Raw genomic sequence first — 21083 nt, 5'->3', positions numbered from 1 at the left:
GATACACAGGCCCTGTTTTTGTGCTTTGCATTTTGTTCAAAAGTTGTCCCCGTTCTGTGTCTCGATCTTGCGTAGATGCAGCTAGGTACTTTTGCGCGATAGAACGCCATCTGTATAGACTAGACGAATCTCCGTTTTATGAATTCATGACTCCGTGTTGTGTATATGTGTGTATGTTTATGTGAGGTCTACGTTTGTGTGGCGTGCGTGTTGTGTGTTGTGCTTTCTGTGTTTTTCTCCTTTTGGCGTTCTTGGTTTATTTTGGTGCATCAGCATGGGCTTCAACTGGATCTCTAATATATTCATCATGATTACTTTACTATTATTGTCTTCTTCGTAGAGTATCTTGTCTTGACTACCTGTGAAAAATCGGCAGTTCCAGGAGGGCTGTCCCAAGGTTGCCGCCGCCAAACTGTTGATTTGGTACAGTAGCGAGCGGTATTGCCTTCCATGTCAGAAAACATATAGATGCTTTTTCAAACCCTAATCACATGATGCATTTATCTAGATATGGTTGGCTCCGTATTTTTAGGTCTGTTATTGGGTCGAATGGTAATAGAGCCAAACGCCCACCAAGCTGAGTTATTCTCGCCTTTTGTCTCAGCTTTGAGAATCAAATCGTTTCCCCACGATGCCGTCCAAAAAAGAAAATAAAACAACAACGGAGATTCGCTGGCGGTCATCTTCCGAACTACTAAACTGTGGGCATGTGCTGCATGTGAGGCTAATAGTCGAGCGGATGTTGCCGGGTTGAAAAACAGGGCAAGAGCTGCTTTAGCGTCGCACCACCCAGGCGAGAAGTGTAAGTGCACGAGGAACAACCTAAAAGGCCCCGGTGAAAAATTATCCTCTGCCACACGAGCGCGGCACTAACCGTTCCAGTTGTCTTAGGGCAATACATGATGACAAGGCGGAAGCCGTCATAGAGTCCGCGGAGAGTCCGTGTACCACTAGGGCAGAACTATGCTCAGCCCCTGCCGATCAGCACCTCGTGCGGGGCGCCCCCTTTTGGCGGAACATCCAGCTCATGGAAGACGGATCGTAAATTTTCCCCTTCGCGATCCAATCCATGGGAGATTTCGATGCTCAACTCTTCCGGATGCAGACGACTCCTCCTCAGCCAGACGATGACGAATGCAGCGAGTCAGTCCCCCTACAAATTGGGCCCCAGATAGCGGGGGTACGCCAGCGGGCACAGTTGTGGACGCCCTACTGTCTGAGTCTCTCATACTTTGTCGCCTTCATTGTTCTGCTGTCCGTTCTAGCTATTTCTCTTGGCGCACTTTTCGCGGTATCGGAAGATAATGAAGGAATCGTAACGAGTCAAGACGATCTACACTACCTCTGGACCTATGGACCAACTGCCGTCTTCACCATTGTGGCGGCACTATGGGCCCCGGTGGACTTCCGGACGCGCCAGCTTACGCCGTGGAAGAATATGATGGGCGAGCCTACGCCCAGCCGAGCCAGCTTATTCTTGGATTACCTTTCCCCGTGGACGGGCTTGCTCCTTTGGTCTTCTCTGAGAAATAGGCACTTCGCTGTCAGCCTTGGTCTGACTGGGAAACTTCTTTCTCAGCTGCTGATTGTTCTGTCAACGGGTCTCTTGGTTCTCCAGTCGGTATCTGTGCAAGATAGTCATGCTGCCCTCATAGCACTGGATTCCTTTAGCGGAGAGGATTTTAGCAGTGCCGTGCCCGATATTCGTCAGTACCAAGCCGTGAGTGACGTGCAGAATCATGGTAGCAAGTATCCACTGGGTACCTCTACCCGCTTTGCATATCAAACATTCAATTCCTCTCGGCCTGTGAACGGATCGATCACCAGCGTAGTAGACGTGTTCCACATGGACGTGTCTTGCAACGTCTTGCTGAACAATGTCACGATACCTGGTCCAGCCAACCCGAGGGCGGTACAGAAAAACGAAACCTTCACCATAAATGGGTCCACAAATCTCACGCTGTCTAACTTGAGCAAACATATCAAAATCTCAACACCGGATGTTTGTGTTGATTTCCGACCAAGCAAATACACCGGGGATGACTTTGATGTCGTGCGCCCTCCGCCGCTATGCGATACGCAGAAATCAGGTGCTGGAAGCATGCTACTGGAGGGCCGACTTGATCTTGGCTCCTCGGCCGGAGAGTACCAGTATTACAACAATACCCAGTTTACAACTGTCTATTGCTCAACCGGCTATGGAATCTCACCCATTGAAATGACTATCAATGAACATACAAAGACCCTCGATGCTGTCCTCAGTGGTCTTCAACTTGCAGGAAAGGAGAATAAGACATTACCCGGTGTAACCGCGGATGACATTTTAGGAAAGGTTCTGGATGTGCTATGGCAGACGCCGCTGACGACAGACGATAAAGACAATGACGATGCTGTGCTTTATAATTTTGTTGGCTTGTTCGCCGCCATGAGCAACGCAAATCCTGAAATATCTGGACCGGAATGGTTGAATGGAACATTGGTAGCGGCTCAAGCAGAAAATATGATCACCGCAGTGGCTGCGCAGGTGGCTAAAAGTTTTCTTATGGTGTCTGCACACGAGCCACTGAAGGGGATGACCGACCGAGTGGAAGAGCGGATTCTTGTTCGCAAGCTGTCTTTTGGGACTATGGAAGCTACTCTTGGTGCTTTTATTGTTATCACAATCGCACTATCAATTACTGTGCCGCGCTCTGTCTGTTCCAGGGACCCCGGCTCTATCGCAGGCCTAGCAACTATTATGGCAGCGAATGACACAGTAACCCAGTCCTTCAAAGGAACTGGTTCTTTAGACGTTCATGATTTGGCCCAGGCAGGAGCTTCCAAAACCTACAAAACACAAGTCATACTTGATTCAAGGCCATGCCCACAATTTGCTCTACGAGATACGGATGGCCAGCCATTGCAAATCAAAGACAATGCTCAAAGAATACAATGGTGGAGGCCCTTTCCCACTACGGCATATGCGCACGCGCTTGTTTTTGGCTACTCCGTGTCACTTATCATCGCTCTTGAGATCCTCTACCAATATTCCCAGAGACACTCTGGAATCACTTCCGTCGCATCGAATTTTTATTCCTACTATGCATGGGTCTATGTACCATCTTTCACCGTTTTTGGTATTACCACGCTGTATAGCATGGTCGACGATGCCACTCGGCTCTTCCAACCATACAGCGTTCTTAGAAGAAGAGCAGCACCGGCTCATCCCCTTCTTTTCACTCAGTACTTGGGAAAGCCTGCTCTGAAGATCCTATGGGACTCGCTCCGATACCAAGATGTGGCAACAGTATCAACCACTGTTGCAGTTCTACTGGGTGGGCTTTTACCAATCGCTGTCAGTGGTTTGTTCACCCCGGTAATAAGCGTTGAAAACGCACCAGTTCATGGATCTCAAGTCCAGAGCTTCAGCTCCGTGATCAATTTCATAGCTGGCTCGTCGACGCCCTCGTTGATTCTCTGGAACAATGTGTCGTACCCTGCTTGGACGTACGAGGATCTCGCATTTCCAAAGCTGCGCTTCCCACCAGAAATTATGAACAGTATTCATGAGAACGATAAAGTCACTGTGCAAACCCCAGCAGCGCGAGCGAAAATAAATTGCACGTCCCTCAATCAGGATCAGATCAAAATCACCGATAATGATGGAAAGGGTGTTCACATCGACGTAACAGTTCCCCTGAGATTTAGCTATTCGCCTTCTTCGCCTAACTATCACAACAACTCGAACTGGAACTACCTCAATTATCCGTACGGGTATTTCGGCGAGGTCCAGAAGCTCGGTATTGGTATATGGAATATCAAACCCAACGGTCCTATCTACGCACCTATATACGGCTACGCAGACAAGACAGGTTCAAAATCAACTGTCAGCCTCTCATGGTGCTACCCGTATTTCGAAACAGTGGAAACAATCACCACATTCAATCTTCCAGATTTTACGATCGACGCAACGAACCCACCCACTGTCCAGCCAAACTCAGCGAATGCCGTCACACCCATCGACCCGTTCGAAGACCGTTTCATTAACCTGCTCAGCAACATAACACTCACCCACGTCTCAACCAAAGAAGACTTCGACGAGGTATTCACAGCAATGGTCTGGGGCATCGATGGCACCCCGGTTGCAGAACTTCTTAACAACGACGTGTTGCAATCCTCTTTGCAACGTGTGTACGGGCTTGCTCAAGCACAGCGTATAAGAGAGGGGCAGATGCAAAAATGGAATAAAACCACAGCACCAGAACCCGTTCGAGACGGAACACTACATCGAGCGAACCAGGCCCGGCTCGTCCAAAATGAGATCTCCACGCGGATCCTCGAAGCGCTTCTTGCAGGGATGCTGGTGTGTGCAGGCGTGGCTTTTGTCACTGTTACCACGCGCCGAGTTCTGCCGAAGAACCCGTGCAGTATTGGTGCGCAGATTAGTTTGCTAGCAGGCTCAGACATTGCTACTCGGAAAGTCTTGGCGGCTGGATCCGAATGGTGGGATGATGATCAGCTCAAGTCTGCGCTGGACGGGTGGTTGTTTAGTATGGGGTGGTGGAATAGGGGTGAACGGTTTGGGATTGGGATTGGGAAAGCTGAGCAGGATCAGAAGGGGTCTGATACTGACGGATCGGGGAGTGATGATGAGATCGAAAGTCCTGGGAAGTGAAATGCAACGGAGCTTCTGCCGAGAAGGCCGAAGACTGTCGTATAGAGCAAGGATAGTAGTGAGGGAATTTCCATTGTGAACCACCCCTCCCCTTTTTCCCCTCCGGCGGACCGACTGATAATGAGAATAAGTACATTTGTTTAACGATTATTCAGAACCTGGCCTTTAGATTGGGTAGCCGAGACCTAGGAACGGCTATGCCTTCGGATCCGGCACGCTGGTGACGTTTCTTTTACTTTTGCAGCAAATCTACACCATTTGCTACCAGTATTTCCTCCCGGTGAAAGGGTTGGGCTGTCTGGTATGCCTTGAAACATAAGCAACAATGGGAGGTAAAGAATTAGACCATACTTTTCGAGCCGTGTCTATTAACTTTATCTAGTTGGGCGCAAGGAAAAGGCCTCAAACAACAGGGAGATGCAGAAGAGGAATGTGGGCAGATTGCCAATTAAACGTTTGCTTTGTTTTCATAGAATCTTTTGATATCTGATGGAACCTTCTGGATCACGCTCAAGGCTCTCAGCTCTAGACTCCCGCACCTTTGCGCACTGGTATCAATGGAGGCTTGATATCATTACACTTTTACGGTATATTCACATACTAACCCATGTTTGATATCTCAACCACGTGATTAGGATTTGAAAGAGCATCTCACTTGTCTCGGACATGGAAGGCGATAACGGTCGCCTCTGTACCCACCACCCTACACGATTAACTAACTACCATCTCGGTATAAATTCCCGTAAAACAACCTGATTATTCCCCATATTGTATATCGCTTTCCGGCAGGGCGTCTATCTGCCCACAGTAGGATTCTCTGCGGCCGTTTCTTGATCACAACACGTGAAATCGCCCCGACCATCTTCCGATGGCGTGATTTGGATAACCGATGGCATTAGGTCCAAATTACCGGGAGGCGCAAAGGCATGAATCTTGAGTGGGCGGACTGATGGATACTGTGGTAATTCTCATGGATATGGCGATAGTGGAAAGTGTGTACATGGGATTTCAGACTTGCTGTCATGCTCGTGTCAAGTCCATTCAGTGCCTAAGGAAGGAGATGGGACGAAATCAAATTGCTGCGCGCTTGTTTACGGCGTTAGATCTAGGGCTGTACCGCCATGCCTAGAATCAGGGACCCTGTCAATTAGAATTCAATTTCAACCAGTTTGACACCAATTTCAAGCATTGAAACGGCACGTGTCCCACACGATGGTAGATCAGAGTTCCACCGTATCACAGTATGACATCCAATCCTAATGCGCCGGGATATATAGAAATAATGGTCTAGCATTAATCTACCTAGCCTTTCATCCAGACGATCCCCGGCTTACGTCTCCACCCACCCGATCTCGTCATCGCAATGCCCAAATTGCTCATCATGCACACTGTTCAGACACAACGAAGGGTCCCGCCAACTTGGTTTCACGCGAATTATTATTCGCTGATCCTGGTCTTTTTTTCTCGGCCGGGAATTGACATCATACAAGATCTACTCTTTTGTCCTCGACTTGGTGAGAGATGCCGGTCAACATCGCGTGAAGCGGGTGCTCGATGGTGTGCTTGAGGATCGTGAAGAACATTATAGAAGTCGTAGTGCCATAGCTTTTTCCCCATCTAGCTTTATTTTCGACATAGAGATTATAGATCCTTGCCCTTTTCTGCTCCCCTTGCTCCGGAGTCGACGCACGGCTTGACACTGCCTAATCGAATTGTCGCCAGCCATGTCCGCCGCCGCAGAGAAGGATGTTGAGGGCACGGTCAGTCCTGGTCCCAAGGAGGAAGTCGAAACCTCATCGCCATCAACGAGCAGTCTCGGTGAGACCTTTGGCATCAACGAGAAGGCCCTGCTCCGGAAACTAGACTACCGACTGCTCCCGCCGTTGACATTGTTGTATCTGCTTTCGTTCCTGGATCGGAGCAATGGTACGCCAGCATAGACACAAACTACTGGCACAAAGCTGATCACTCGGCGACAACAGTTGGAAACGCAAAGCTCGAGGGCATGACGACGGACGTCGGGATGTGTATGTGTGCCACTCAATTGCGCATTCTTCTGTCATGCTAATCACAGTCAATTGATATAGCAGGAGATCAGTACCTCACAGGCCTTACCCTCTATTTCATCGGATACGTGCTTTTTGAAATTCCCTGCAACATCGTCTTGAAGAAAACGACTCCGCGCACATGGTTGCCCAGCCTTACTCTCGTCTGGGGCGTGGTAGCGACACTTCTGGGAGTCGTGCAGAACTACCCCGGGTTCCTGTCTTCGCGTTTCTTCCTCGGTGTCGCAGAAAGTGGTCTTTTCCCCGGCGTGGTATTCTACTTGTCTATGTGGTATAAACGCAATGAACAGCATTATCGCGTTGCTCTGTTCTTCAGTGCTGCATCGTTGGCCGGTGCCTTTGGTGGTATCCTCGCCTGGGGTATTGCCCACATGAAGGGTGTTGGAGGATATAATGGCTGGAGATGGATTTTCATTCTGGTTTGTCGAGAAAGAAAAGACAAGACTGTGATGAATCGAGCTGACATCGATGTAGGAAGGACTGTTGACCATTATCGTGTCCATCATCGCCTATTTCTGGGTGTACAATTATCCAGCCACGGCCGAGTTCCTTACTGAGGAAGAGCGCGAGTTCATCCAGTTCCGCCTCAAGAATGACAATGACGCCACGCGCGATGAAAAGTTCACTTGGTCGGCGGTGCTGGACGCATTCAAGGATCCTAAGGTTTGGCTGTACTGCTTAGGTTTCCACACCATGTCCCTGCCGCTGTATACCCTTTCGTTGTTTCTGGTGAGTTGATTGCTTTTTCGCCTGTCTTGAGACACTGCTCACCATTCAATAGCCGACGATTATCAAGGATTTGGGATACTCTGCAGCCGAAGCACAACTGCTCACTGTGCCCCCGTACGCCGTGGCTTTCATCTTGACCATTACCGTCGCCGTGCTCTCCGAGCGAATTCAACGTCGGGCCCCATTCATCATGGGCTCATCCGCCCTCGCCTGCATTGGATATATTATTTTACTATCCGATCACCGTGCGGGCGTGTCTTACGTCGGAACTATCTTCGCCGCAGCCGGCATTTATCCTGCCGTTGCCATCGTGCTCTCATGGCCCGCGAACAACGTCTCCGGACAGACAAAACGCTGCATCGCAAACGCTTTGCAGATTTCTATTGGAAACCTTGGTGCTGTCATAGGTACACAGTTGTATCGCACTGAGTGGAGTCCGCACTACTTTGTGGGCCACGGCACTGCGCTGGGCTACCTAGTTGCCAACATTTTCGTCGTGGGGGCGTTATGGTACGTTTTGAAGCAGGAGAATGAGAAAAAGGAGCGTGAGCGAGAAGCCCAAGGTTTGACGGCCATGATGGGTGATGTTGGAGACGTTGAGGGTGAATTCTTGGGAGACAAGGACCCCCGTTGGATCTTCCAGTTATAACCTCGTTGGGTACGCGGCCTCTTCTCTTCCCTCAAATATAAAAGATTTTAAGCGGTCAGAGTCGGTCTCTTGTAGTAAACCATCGTATATGTATATTGATCTATGCATCTCTTCGTTAAGATTCATGTCTCATCCCGGCATGGTGGCAATTCTTCAAGCCTTATCGGGCCAGTACTTTTGCACAATGGTCTTCTTGTTGACCTTACCCATGGCATTACGCTCAATCCCGTCCACGATCTTCAACACCGTGGGGATCTTATACGGGGCCATTTCGTTCTTCAGTTCGGCGCGGAGAGCTTGGAGTTCCAGCGGTGCAGCCTGTATCAACCATTAGTTAAACCCCAATGAAGAAAAGGATTCAACATACTCCCTCGCGGACCTTGATCACTGCCGCAACCCGTTGTCCCCATTCCTCATCTGCTAGCCCGACAACGGCTACTTCTTGGATAGAGTCCAATGCGAGCATCTTGCGCTCGACTTCAAGCGCCGAGATCTTATACCCACCCGATTTGATCAAGTCGACCGACGCCCGGCCCTGGATATAGTAAGCACCAGCTGCATCGCGTCTCGCTACATCGCCCGTCTTGAACCATCCATCGGCCGTAAATTCGGATACGGTTGCTTCAGGTCTGCGCCAGTACTCGCGGAAGACATTGCCGCCTTTGATCTCAATCATCCCGTCCTCGTCACTCTCCTCAATGACTCGCCCGGTCTCCTTCTCGGTCAATCGCACCTGAACACCAGGGAGCGGCCAACCCACACTGCCATCAATGCGCTTCTCAACCTCCAACCCGCAACTAATCGCCATACCAATCTCCGTCATTCCGTACCTCTCCAGCAGGACCTGACCCGTTATCTCGGCAAATTTGGCCTTTATAGGGGTTGGGAGCGCCGCAGATCCACTAACGATTAACCGCAGGGCTTTCGCGCCAGCTCGCGCTGCCATCTCTTGTTCGGACCGGCGAATGTGAGCATCGAAATAATCATTGAGTCGCGAGTAGATCGTTGGCACAGCCATGAACATAGTCGAGGAGCCGCGGTCCTGCCACCGCTCCCAGATAGCTTTGGGGTCGAATTTCGGGTGCATTTCCACCGTCGTGCCGCTCAGAAAACTGGCTGTCAACCCGTTGATGATCCCGTGGACATGGTGCAGTGGGAGCACGTGGATGAGATGGTCAGAGGAGTTGTAATTCCAGGCCTTGATGAGGCTGTTTGCTTGGAATGTAATATTTTCGTGTGTTGTGACACAGCCTTTCGGGTTTGATGTGGTGCCAGATGTATAGATCATCAAGGCTCGACGCGTCAAGGGAAAAGAGGGAGAGAAAGTAGGCAGAGGCGCTTCGTCGGTGCGTGTAAAAGGTTCCAAGTTCATGAATGGAATGGCGGTAGCGCATCCCTCGCGCAAAGCCGGCACCACTTTCTCAAACGTTGGATGGACGAGGATTAGGGACGGGTCCGAGTCGCCCACGGTATATAGGAGCTCCTTCACAGGGTGGCTTGTGCCTATTTCCCTTGAATGTCAGCTCCAATGCCCCAGGATTTGAACGATGCAATGGCTTACAGAGTGGCACACACACTCCCCCGGCCGCCCAGACAGCCCATTGAGTGACTACATAATCGTATCCGTTCGGAGTGAGGAAGGCAATGCGCCGTTCGTCCAAATCACCAGAGTCCGAAAGCCCGAGTTTCCCAAGAATACGCTTCTTCAAGGTCGCCGCATCGGCAAGCAGCTGACCAAAGGTGAAGGACTCCTCCTTGGTGGTGTCCACGACCGCCACCTTCGCGGGGTTGCGCTGGGCATGGGTCTGCGCCGCCACGAAGAGCGGTAGGGATGGAATTGACATCGGTGCGACTGTGATTCGAGTGAATGGCGCAGGGTGAGCTGATCGGGAAGAGCCGAGTTACAAGAATCAGGGGCGGCTCATGATTTTCTGATCGCGCAATATCTTTAGCCGGGGATTTTTGCGGAGAATGGCCGAGGTGGAGACCGAGATTTACCCAGGAACGACATAATATTACAAGTCAGGTATGAGGTCTGCAACTAGAGTCGAAATGAATTAACTATGCTATTCAAGTTTTTGGTATTAAGCGCAAGGTCCAAACTGGCTTAGGGTTAGTCAATGCCAGTCATCACAACCACATAATCCCATAACTCCTACAGGACAGCAGCAATTAGAGCCGCTGCAGCACCACCCAAGATAGCACCGGGATTTGCGGTGATTTGAGGCAGACCTCCCGTGCTGGTACTGGCGGAGGAAGATGCACCCGAAGCCTGCGACGTGGCGGTAGTCGAAGCTTTCGATGTGGTGGTCGTCGAAGCCCCAGTGGCGGTCGTCGAAGCTCCAGTGGCGGTCGTCGAAGCTCCAGTGGCGGTCGTCGAAGCCCCAGGGGCGGCGGCCGAGGGACCTGCTGTAATGGTGACAGGCATGTAGGTAACATCACCCTTGCTCAGAGTCGTGACTTGAGTCAACTCGGTGCGCGAGCTACCAATCACCTGATGTTGTATGGTCAACGTGCACACGGCAGCCGTGGATCCTCCCATCGAGCAACCAACGTGGCCATAGCTACCATCAGTTGGGTGTTAGAGACGGAAACCGATCACTCCATCATGTATATTCATGAACGTACGTATTGTGGGGTGGAGCCAACTCCCAATTGACCGTTGTCGGGGCCTCGATGTACGTGAAGCCCGGGGCGAATCCGCACTTGTTGGCATTCTCGCCAGGGGCGCAGTTGATGCTGTATGTCGTCGTGTCGGAGTTCTAGGTTATCATCGTCCTTTTAGCAAGGGCCATCCTGCTCGCTTTGGGGCTGCTACACACCGATGCCACGACCGAGCCGACCAGCGACTGAGGATCAGCATCAAAGATAAACAGAGAGACGACGGAGGATTCTGCGGCCGCGAGGCCCAACGTCGTGAAAGTCAGCAAGGTTTGCCAATTCATGGTGATATTGGAGGATGGTGATGATAGATCGGAGAATATGAAGGTGAAGAAGAAGAAGAAGAAGAAGAAGAAGAAGAAGCCTGTCTTTGATTTTTTGAGTTTCTGTTTGAGACAAGATTAAACAGGGTCTAGCCCGGGGGCAGCCTAGGAACCCGACCGGCTTGGTCGGAACGGGGAACCGTGGTGAGATTTCACATTATGTGAACAAAGGTACCTGATTGGTGTATTATTGGATTATTCCGGGCGATGTAAAGGTACTTGGTGCCAACCTTGAAGTTTTGGTGTTTGGGATGGACCTGGGGTATATATATTCTGGAGTAGATCTCTCGAAGACTAGTGATTCACTCCACCACCATGGCTGTGGACTAAATTCTAATGATGCAGAAAGGAGCATACCAACCAATCAACTGCAAAGATCTCAATTCATTATTAGATTTATATTGCTTGGCTGCCATCGTTCATTCTCTCGCAAGACAATAGCACACCTCACGTGACCATGCCCACTCGTTGACCCGCGGCATTGCTTTCCTTTCGCTCCTCGGTATCTGACGATGCTGACTCGACCAATTCTGCGACCATGGGCGCGCTTGGCTGCCCATACGTTCCATCGCTCAGTGCGCCTGGTGTCTTCGGCGCCTCCCCTGATCCAGATTCAGGATGGCACTTTTTACAAGCAGTATCCAACCGCCAATGACGCATCTAACCCTCCGCTGTTCCCAAACCTCAACTTCACCCTCCCTTCGGATCTCCCCTCAGAGAAAGCAGATGGTGAAACTCCGCCGCCCCATCATTGGGCGGTGATTGGCACCCCCAGCCGAACCGATCTCCTCCACGTCCTACGTGGCCAGCACATCTGTATCCCGCCCACTGCGCGCTCATACCCTTACCTCCGCACGGAAGAGGTCGCGGCCAAGGACCCGCGACTACGCTTTGTGGGGAATGCCATTCAATATATTGGGTTCAGTGGTGAGGGGTCCGGCGCAATTGGAGGCACTCGAGGCGCATACCTGAGTGCCCGGTATGAGAGTCATCGCGAGGAGACAGACTGGACGGTACAGCAATTCCTTCGCGGCCAGATGTCTTTGAACCCACTGGAAGGGGAGGAACAAGGGACAGTGCATGATGAGCAGCTCCTTGAGCAGGTCATCACCGATCTGCGTCTGTGGGACCTGCTTGACATGCCCGTCGCCAATCTCAGCAATGGACAGACGCGGCGCGCGCGGATCGCCAAGGCGCTGCTGAAAAAACCAGAACTGTTGCTTCTCGATGAGCCATTCAGTATGTACTCCCTACTCGTTTCTCAAAGTCTAACTAACATCGTCCAGTGGGATTGGACCCGGCCACCGTTCAGGGCATTTCTGGACTGCTCCACCGGTTAGCAGAGAAGCGTGCCCCGCGATTGGTGCTGGCTCTACGCCCTCAAGATACTGTGCCCGACTGGATCACCCACAAGATGATCGTGGGCAACTCTCAACGGATCCTTCTGCAGGGTCCAAACCGTGAAGTTGACGAAGGGCTGGAAGTTTGGCGGAAGGAATTTTTCCCTGGGCTCAGTAAGAGCAGGCCTCAAAAAGAGAGCATATCGCAAGCATCTCAACATGCTATGACAGCTGGATATCTAGATTGGGAACTCCTTGGAGACCTGGGAGTTGGCAAACCCAAGAAGAAAACCCTCGATGGCCATACTCGGAAGACAGGAGAACCATTGATTGAGATGGAAGGTGTTCGGGTTCAGTACGGCGAGAGAGCGGTGCTGGGCGACTGGAAACAAAGGGTTCACAACGTGGACAAGGATGGCCTGCACTGGCAAGCGCGTCGGGGTCAACGATGGGCGATTCTGGGCGCCAACGGGTCAGGCAAGACGACCTTACTTTCGTTGATCACGTCCGATCATCCACAGACATACGCCCTGCCTATCAAACTGTTTGGACGGTCTCGACTGCCGGAAGTCGGCAAACCCGGTATCTCCATTTTCGAGCTACAGTCCCGGCTCGGCCATTCGTCCCCAGAGATCCACGCGTTCTTTCCTCGTCAGCTGACGCTGCGACAGTCCCTCGAATCGGCCTTTGGAGAGACGTTCTTGTCGAAGCCAAAGCTGGACTATGAGCGGGACCTGGACGTGAACGCGATCTTGCGTTACTTCAAAGATGAATTCGATCCCCATGCGGCCGATAAGGTCCAGCCACCAAAGCTCTTCCCCACGGAGGGGCGCGAGTTTTTCCCCAAACTCGGGTCTCTTCGCTACTCAACAGCCTTCATTGATGAAGAGCACGATATCGAGTATGCGGACCAATTGCGCTTCGGCGAGCTCACTACTGCCCAGCAACGTATCGTGCTGTTTCTGCGAGCCCTCATCCACCGACCGGATATCGTCATCCTCGACGAACCCTTCTCAGGCCTGTCCGCCAGTCAGCGCGACAAGTGTCTGCACTTCATCGACCTCGGAGAGCGAAAGAAAGCGAAAGACGACAGCCCCGAAATTCGCTACAAGGGTCTGTCGGATGACCAGGCTTTGGTGCTCATTAGCCATGTCAAGGAAGAAATCCCCAACAGCGTCCGCCACTTTATGCGCCTGCCGTCTGACACGGGCGCCGATGAGCCCCTGGGCTTCCGGCTTGGTCTCCTGTCCAGCGGCAACGTCTTGAGCGACCCATCTGTGTGGGATACGGTGTGGTCTCATCAGTTTGACCAACACGCTCGTCGCACCGAACGACCTGCGGATGCGAAGGACGACCCGAGCTACGAGGATATGGACACATACGAAATGTACACCCTGGAGTTGCCTGCGACAAAGAAGAAGTAAGAAGACACATAGTAAAAAAAAACTCCATAATAGAATCCTAGAACAAATGTATATAGATACTCCATCTTCAAACCTAAACAACAAATGAACAGAACTGTATTCATTCATGTTTACTCGCCTGGATGATCTCTGCATTCCCCCATATCTTCTTCTCGACGCCATCCAGCGCCAGATCCAGCATGGCGCCCGCCAACACATCCACCCGCACGGAGGTCGTCAGGCACAGCAACATACTGCGCAGGGTCAACTCGGACGACATTACCATGCCGGGGCGCATGATGTACGCATCGAAGTGATTGGGGTGTGCCTCGGCCAGGGACAGCAGCTCAGTCTCCACCTGGCCCTATTTCGTTCGGTCAACGTCACCTGCGCCCAAACGGTTACGTCTCTGGTAGGGCAGACATACTCGAATCCGTCGATACTCCTGCATAAACCACAACGGCTTGTTATGATCTCGCTCCGCCGCGGCTCCGCTGCAATACACAAAGCGGATCTTGTTGTCCGTCATCTCTTGCAACACCAGCGCGGCGGCGAGCGTATAATCCACGCTCACACGGCGGGCTGTTTCGTTATCGGGCATGCGCGCTTTGCCCAGTGTCCTGCTCACCCGGTTAATTTGGACTTGCTGGAGAGTTTCCCATTCTTATACTTGTTCCTCTCTCACTCGACAACTGCGCAGTAGTATCAACAAAAGAAACGAAGAGACTCCTACCAGATACATGCATCTGCATTCTTAATCACATCCCTGACCGAGTCGGGATACCACAGAAAATCATCCACAAGAACGACTCGCAGTTTCTTGGCTTTGTGCTTATCTTCTTGCGAGGGTAACTCGCGGCGCGAGAGGACCACCACCGAGGTGATTTTGGAACTGTCTAAGCATTGCTGAAGAACTTCTTGGCCGATGAAGCCGGTCGAGCCTGCTAGGACTATCTTCATTTTCCAGTTGGAGGGATAGACGGGTAGAATAGGTGCTGGCGTGGCCTCGGGATGACCCTCGTACATGAGTGGATGGGTGGCTTGGGGGCCAAGGCTGCGGTGGTGGGTGCCCGCCACGATGAAGGTTGATTGCTTTTGAGGACAATGGAAGGCACTTGGCTGCGATCTCTTTACCAGTCCGTTCATATGGAGAAATATTACATGTGGCATTTGCGGGTTTACTTCAGTGGGCCTAAGAGGACTCGAGATGAACAAGAAGCACGAAACAATCTCAGACACGCAACGCTCACGACAAATTAAAGAACCAACTAGATCATCGCCGGCGGCGCTGGGGAAGGTGGCAGTTCCCCTGGCTGAACTGTGCGCATGCCCTCTCCGCCAGGAGCCTGCTCGCCGTAATCCTCCAATCCGCGAGCGACCAAATCCGTAAAATCGACGCCCACCTCCGCCAGCAGTTCGGCATGGTCATGCACAATATTCAAACACTTCTCCCACACCGAGGTGCCGCGTTGCACGCTGCTGAGTTGGCGGCCGAGTAGCGCATTGAATCCGTCGAGATGTTGCTTGGCCCATCGGATGCAGGAACTTGTCATCACGGACGGGAAGCACTGCTGGTAGATACTGATGGTATTCTTGATAAGTGTGAAATAGACGAACGAGATCTGGAAGATGTAAAGAGGGAGGTCGCCCTCGAAGACGCAGGCTCTGTAGTGCCTAGTTAGCTTGGCATGATAGAGTAAAAGCAGAAGAGTACGTACCGGACGCGCTTAGCGATCACTTCGGATCGGGCCTTCAGATAGGCTTCCCGGGCCTGGTCCTCACACCCGAGGCGGGATAGCCAGCTGACATTGGTCTTGGTCGCCATTGGGAAGGAGTGCGTATCCACCAATGCCCGGGAGAGCATGCCCGCCAGTTTCGCCGCGCGCTCATCAACCTTGCCGTTGATCACCTCCTGCGCCATGGCGTTCCCCTTCAGACCCCTGGCCAACTTGCGCAGCCGTTCAATGCTTGTCACGGCCAACTCAAATCGTTGCAGTGCAATGTCAATGTCCAGGTCATCCACTTGGCTCTCCACCCAACGCAGATTCTGCTGCTTCCCATCCACATCAATTCGCAGGTCCGACTTGTCGCGGGGGATCTCCGAGAAATCAAACGTCTCAGACTTTGGCGTGTAGGACATTCGGCCCGCCAGAAGCCCATAGGCCTCGAGCGGTTTGCTCGCAGCCTCTGTTTCGGACCGAAGCATGCGCCGCAGGTCTTCAACCGTTTTGCGGAAGGTTTGCAGCAGCTCGTTCTTGGTAGTTGTGTCGCGCTTGTCCTGGCGGTAAGTGTACGGCTTGGACCCGACGCGAATGCTGATGGCATTCGTAATGCCACGGTCCACAGCTTCTTCACGCGCCGCGCCGGTACCCAGGTTGGCAGCCAGATCAATCATGTCAATGTCCTGGAGTGGCCAGCACTCCTCTGCGACGAGCTTGGTGGGGACAGGTCCTCGACGGTTGGTTTGGGACTGGTCTACTCGCTTGCGCTTCTTGGCGGCCACCAGGATATGGTCATTCAACAAGACGATATGGACGGGCCGCCGGGGCTTCCAGGTCGCCGAGTCCAGCTCGGCCCAGTTACCCGTCTCCAACACAATGTGCCGCCCTGGGACAGCCGGCAGAAACTTCTGGGACCCTTCCACAGTCTTCCACAGGGTTTGGAGCTGCACATTCCACATGCTTTCTAGGTTGGCGACGGAGCTGCGGTTCGCATTGCGCTTGGGAACATATTCCTCCGTGGGAGACATGGGGTTGGGCGTGTTGCCCACCGTGGTCTGTCCCAGTGCGGTGGTGAGCTCCGCCATCAGGGTGCGGAGCGTGCGCATCTCATCCTTGAGCTTTTCCGCTTCCTTACTAATCTTGATGAATTGCGTGCGGTTCTGGTACACGTTCTGCTGGAGGTCGGTCGAGGTACGGTTCTTGACCTTGCGGAGGCTCGCCTGGTACTTTTGAATCTCTTCCTCGGAGGCGTTGGCAAGCAAACTGGCCACATCTAAAGATCCACCTGGTCAACACCGATCCCACCAATTGTTTCCGCGGGGTACTTACATCGATCCACGGGAAGACTCGGATCTCGCAAAGCATTGAGGTCTACCTTGGGCGCCTCCGATGCCAGGTCGGACGCCGATGGCTTCCTCGAGATAGCCGCTGGGGCCAGCCCACCGGGCTGAGGCGGGAGCAAGGGCACCGGGGGCGCATTGGCATCGAAGTCGGGAGCTGGATTGAAGCGAGTCGAGTAGCGGCGTTTGACCAGGTCAGACGTGGCATCTTTCTGCGGAGCTCGTTGGTCCCGGTCGGCGGGGGAGGCTCCCTGGCGAGCCTCTTTGGCCTTGATGTTGGCCGGCAGCGGACCAGAGATGGGCTTGGGGGCACTGATCTGAGGCCGCTGGCGGCGAGACTTGCTGCGCAGGGTCAAGCCTCGTCCTTCCATGGTGAATGGATGATGGATGGAGATGGTCGGTATCACTGCCCAGTTGTGGAGAGCTCGCTGGTCAGTCAGCTCCTGGGCTCCCGGAAGAACATAAATCCTCCTTCAAATTTATCACTCGCAGTGATGATTATTCGTCCCATCTCCCATTCCTCTTCCATCCCATTGTTTCACAACTCCCATTGTGCTTGAGTGCCCTGTCGAATTCCTTTCTTGACTGTCGCCTGTACTCCCCCGCTTCGCCATGAGGACCTCTGTTTTGGTGGCTGCTTCAGCCGGCACGGTCATAACCGGCCTGCTCGGTAAGTGTCCATCACACGTGTTGACCGATGCAGCCTAGCTAATGGTGTCCTACCTCTTCGTAACAGCCTATGCAGTGTACTTTGACCACAAGCGCCAGACAGACCCAGATTTCCGCAAATCCCTGAAGCGAAACAACCGCCGCATGGCTCGGGCAGCCAAGGAGGAGGCCGAGGCCCACGGTGCCCAGCAGCGGGAAGCGATCAAGCAAGCTGTGCAGCAGGCCAAGGAGGAGGGCTTCCCTACAGATCTGGAAGAGAAGGAGGCCTACTTCATGGGCCAAGTGGCCCAGGGCGAGTCGCTGTGTGCTGAGGGTATGTTTTCCTCTCCCCAACCAATCGCAGGATCTCCCATGTTGACCGGACTCGTTGCACCATTAGGCTCCGACCAAATCCAGGCTGCTCTCGCGTTCTACCGGGCCCTGAAGGTGTACCCGCAGCCCAAGGACCTGATCTCGATCTACGACAAGACCGTGCCGAAGGAGGTCCTAGAGATCCTGGCCGAGATGGTTGCCATGGACTCCGGCCTCAACCTGGGCTCGTTCACCGGCGAGAGTGGCAGTGATAGCCACGGCGTCGAGTAAAGTTCTCGGTTGACGCTCCCCTCGCTCGCCTTCCTTTTCATCCGACCTCTCCGCCTTCTCCCCGTTCACCGTCCCACTCTCCACTACCCGTATACGGCTCGCACTGCCCCCTGTCTCCTCCTGTATTTTGTATATGTATGTGTTCATCGGGGCCTAAGCCTCGGCAGAGGGTGCCGAGGCCTTGGGCTTCTCTCGGCGCCATGTTTCAGTTGCGTCGATATTTCCTTTTTCTTTCTTTTCCCTTTCTGTTTCCTGCATTGTACCGTCTGGGGCTGGGTTGGAGCCGATTTGGGGATGGATGGAAGGACTCGGACCCGGACGGGCAATCTTCAGGCTGTGGTGTACTATTTTAGAAGATGAAGAAGTCTTGAATGGATTAGACTTTGGGCATGGCTCCGTCTGTGGCGCCATCGATCGCGTCAATAGGCTGCTCCGTTTGTAGTACATCGGAGGTACTTCTCCCCCCATAGTGGACACTATTCAGCCACCAGTACCCACCAAGTCACCCGCCAGACCCCTAACCCTGCCCCACAACTCGCCGATCTCAATCCTTCCGTGTTTCGCTCTTTCTCCTATTATTTCTGCCTGTGCATCGCTTCGTGTCATTGTTTCTCTCCCACTCCTTCCCTTTTTCCCATCTTTTCTTGTCCATTCTTTCTTTTCTATTTTCGGTGTACATACAATCACCAGACACTCGTTCTTTCCTCCACGGACACACACATACTCTCTCTGTCACTCTTTCCAGACCTTCAACGCTCGCTCTCATTTTTGACCCCCATTTGATATACTATCACCCATTTGGCCTGAATAATCCAGCCCATCAAAATGATTCCCGTATGTCTCGTTCCGTCGACTCTTCTGACCTGGGCTCATCCACTCTCTAGTCCTACGGTCGTCTCGCTACGGCCGTCTGTGCTCTCGCCAGCACTGCCGCCGCCGTCATCCCGCTCGAAGTGCAGGGCAAGGACTTTGTCAACTCCCAGACCAACGAGCGCTTCCAAATCATCGGCGTTGAGTAAGATCTTCTGTTGACCTCTCAGCACAAGACAGCTGACTGACTGGTCGAACAGCTACCAGCCTGGTGGATCATCCGGTTTCAACCCCGGCACTAACGAGGACCCTCTGACCAATCCCCAGGCGTGTCTGCGTGATGCTGCCCTCATGCAGTCGCTGGGTGTAAGTCGAATCGCGGTCACCCACCGTGCGTTCTCGATAGGCTGATGCAATGATTTCCCCCATAGATCAACACCATCCGTGTCTACAACCTGGCGGCCAATGGCAGCCACGATGAATGCGTGTCCACCTTCAACGCCGCCGGTATCTACATGATCCTTGATGTCAACACCCCCCAGGAGGCTCTGGACAGCAGTGCACCCTGGACCACCTACACCAACGAGTACTATATGCAGGTGTTCGGAATCGTGAATGCATTCATGAACTATGACAACCTGATTGGTTTCTTCGCCGGAAACGAGGTCATCAACCAGGCCGCCACTTACTCCGCCCCGCTGTACGTTCGTGCCGTCATTCGTGACATGAAGGAGTACATTGCCGCCCAGTCGAAGCGCAACATTCCGGTCGGATATTCCGCTGCGGATGTGCGTGATATTCTGGTGGACACCGCCCACTACTTCGAGTGTGAGCTTGCCAACTCGACCGAATCCAAGGCTGACATGTTCGGCCTGAACTCGTACTCCTGGTGCGGTGACGCCACCATGAAGAGCAGCACCTACGACCAGCTGGTGACGGACTTCAAGTCGGCCACCGTGCCTGTCTTCTTCTCCGAGTATGGTTGCAACCAGGTTCTGCCTCGTACCTTTACCGAAGTGCAGGCTATCTACGGCGAGGACATGACCCAGGACTTCTCTGGCGGTCTGGTGTACCAGTGGACCCAGGATGCCAACAATTACGGCCTGGTCAACGTCAAGTCTGCCAACTCCGTCGAATTGCTCGTTGACTACTACAACCTGCAGACGCAGTTCGACAAGCTTGACATCGCCCGCCTTACCTCCACCAACGTGACGCAGGACAACGTCCAGCCTGAGAAGTGCGACCCCAGCATCATCTCGGGCAACTTCTACAACTCGTGGGACCTGCCCACTCCCCCGTCCGAGGTTCCGGGCTGGATCAAGAACGGTCTCCCCGAGGCTACCCAGCATCAGGGCAAGATCGACAACTCCAACCTGAAGAACCAGACTATCCCCCAGGCGGTGTCCAAGTACAACGGCCAGAAGGTCACTGTTCAGTACACAATGCTGGCCCATGACGCAACCAACAACCCCGCCGGCTCCAAGGCCACCACCTCCTCCTCGTCCGGCGCGTCCGCCACGACTACCAACGCCGCCCCCAAGGATGGTCCCTCGATGGTCATCGGTGGACTGGGTGGCCTCTTCATGCTGGCCGCTTCGCTCTTCTAAGTGCTTTGCTGGTTTTAAGTTGAGTGCGTGCGCTACAGGAGGCAAATGGTTGGCGTCGGACCTGTTCTTGAGTCTACCAAGACAATTAGGGACAAACCCTTCCTGTCTAGTGTTATACTTTCGCTGTTCCTTGTTTTTTTAGTCTTATTTCATGTACATGCTTCGTTTTCGCCTGTGATCCGGTTAATGCCTATTTTTCGATTGTGTTGTCAATGTTGGCAGTTCGCGGTAGTGTAGATTATTTCTCTTTCCTGACTGGCCGAAACGTCCGAAGTTCAAGAAACGCCCGGATATACTCATTCGTGCACATGTTTCAAGTTGTGGAATGGCCGCCATGATGACCGGTGTTGGAAGTATTGACTTCCTTGGGCGTACACTCTCCCAGACGCCCAGACTACAAAAAGTATTTTTTAACAGATCAGTCCTCGCAATACTGACAATGAATTAAAAATGCTCTAGATGTATGTGACGAAAACTAAACCAAATAACAACGAACAAAATCACCAACCGATAGAAATAGCAGCTCGAA

The 21083-nt window shown here is 52.7% G+C and overlaps 9 protein-coding genes across 9 annotated transcripts; 5 read left to right on the top strand and 4 right to left on the bottom strand.

Annotated features, from left to right (window-relative positions):
- Positions 1 to 1069: 1069 nt before the first annotated feature.
- On the top strand, positions 1070 to 4654 carry PFLUO_LOCUS7338 (uncharacterized protein; the record flags this gene model as incomplete). The annotated part of the gene is made up of 1 exon (XM_073784971.1): positions 1070 to 4654. One exon carries the CDS (start codon positions 1070 to 1072, stop codon positions 4652 to 4654), a length of 3585 nt encoding a protein of 1194 aa, XP_073641373.1.
- Positions 4655 to 6378: 1724 nt separating this feature from the next.
- PFLUO_LOCUS7337 (uncharacterized protein) lies at positions 6379 to 8098 on the top strand (the record flags this gene model as incomplete). The annotated part of the gene is made up of 5 exons (XM_073784970.1): positions 6379 to 6580; positions 6637 to 6681; positions 6742 to 7139; positions 7195 to 7449; positions 7502 to 8098. The coding sequence occupies 5 exons, from the start codon at positions 6379 to 6381 to the stop codon at positions 8096 to 8098; spliced, it is 1497 nt and encodes a 498-aa protein (XP_073641372.1).
- A 153-nt stretch (positions 8099 to 8251) lies between these two features.
- PFLUO_LOCUS7336 (uncharacterized protein) lies at positions 8252 to 9942 on the bottom strand (the record flags this gene model as incomplete). The annotated part of the gene is made up of 3 exons (XM_073784969.1): positions 8252 to 8416; positions 8466 to 9601; positions 9660 to 9942. 3 exons carry the CDS (start codon positions 9940 to 9942, stop codon positions 8252 to 8254), a joined length of 1584 nt encoding a protein of 527 aa, XP_073641371.1.
- A 311-nt stretch (positions 9943 to 10253) lies between these two features.
- On the bottom strand, positions 10254 to 11043 carry PFLUO_LOCUS7335 (uncharacterized protein; the record flags this gene model as incomplete). The annotated part of the gene is made up of 3 exons (XM_073784968.1): positions 10254 to 10662; positions 10727 to 10860; positions 10921 to 11043. 3 exons carry the CDS (start codon positions 11041 to 11043, stop codon positions 10254 to 10256), a joined length of 666 nt encoding a protein of 221 aa, XP_073641370.1.
- Positions 11044 to 11594: 551 nt separating this feature from the next.
- On the top strand, positions 11595 to 13846 carry PFLUO_LOCUS7334 (uncharacterized protein; the record flags this gene model as incomplete). Its single annotated transcript, XM_073784967.1, has 2 exons — positions 11595 to 12321; positions 12369 to 13846. 2 exons carry the CDS (start codon positions 11595 to 11597, stop codon positions 13844 to 13846), a joined length of 2205 nt encoding a protein of 734 aa, XP_073641369.1.
- Positions 13847 to 13946: 100 nt separating this feature from the next.
- PFLUO_LOCUS7333 (uncharacterized protein) lies at positions 13947 to 14785 on the bottom strand (the record flags this gene model as incomplete). Its single annotated transcript, XM_073784965.1, has 3 exons — positions 13947 to 14189; positions 14253 to 14445; positions 14559 to 14785. The coding sequence occupies 3 exons, from the start codon at positions 14783 to 14785 to the stop codon at positions 13947 to 13949; spliced, it is 663 nt and encodes a 220-aa protein (XP_073641368.1).
- Positions 14786 to 15093: 308 nt separating this feature from the next.
- Positions 15094 to 17257, bottom strand: PFLUO_LOCUS7332 (exocyst complex component exo84; the record flags this gene model as incomplete). The annotated part of the gene is made up of 3 exons (XM_073784964.1): positions 15094 to 15490; positions 15544 to 16819; positions 16876 to 17257. The coding sequence occupies 3 exons, from the start codon at positions 17255 to 17257 to the stop codon at positions 15094 to 15096; spliced, it is 2055 nt and encodes a 684-aa protein (XP_073641367.1).
- Positions 17258 to 17498: 241 nt separating this feature from the next.
- On the top strand, positions 17499 to 18137 carry PFLUO_LOCUS7331 (mitochondrial import receptor subunit tom20; the record flags this gene model as incomplete). The annotated part of the gene is made up of 3 exons (XM_073784963.1): positions 17499 to 17556; positions 17623 to 17868; positions 17935 to 18137. The coding sequence occupies 3 exons, from the start codon at positions 17499 to 17501 to the stop codon at positions 18135 to 18137; spliced, it is 507 nt and encodes a 168-aa protein (XP_073641366.1).
- An 825-nt stretch (positions 18138 to 18962) lies between these two features.
- On the top strand, positions 18963 to 20554 carry PFLUO_LOCUS7330 (Glycolipid anchored surface protein 4 precursor; the record flags this gene model as incomplete). The annotated part of the gene is made up of 4 exons (XM_073784962.1): positions 18963 to 18971; positions 19022 to 19152; positions 19208 to 19313; positions 19379 to 20554. The coding sequence occupies 4 exons, from the start codon at positions 18963 to 18965 to the stop codon at positions 20552 to 20554; spliced, it is 1422 nt and encodes a 473-aa protein (XP_073641365.1).
- Between the last annotated feature and the right edge of the window lie 529 nt (positions 20555 to 21083).

The sequence above is a fragment of the Penicillium psychrofluorescens genome (genome assembly GCF_964197705.1).
Source record: "Penicillium psychrofluorescens genome assembly, chromosome: 5".
Taxonomy (NCBI): domain Eukaryota; kingdom Fungi; phylum Ascomycota; class Eurotiomycetes; order Eurotiales; family Aspergillaceae; genus Penicillium; species Penicillium psychrofluorescens.
This window is presented reverse-complemented; position numbering and strand designations above follow the sequence as displayed.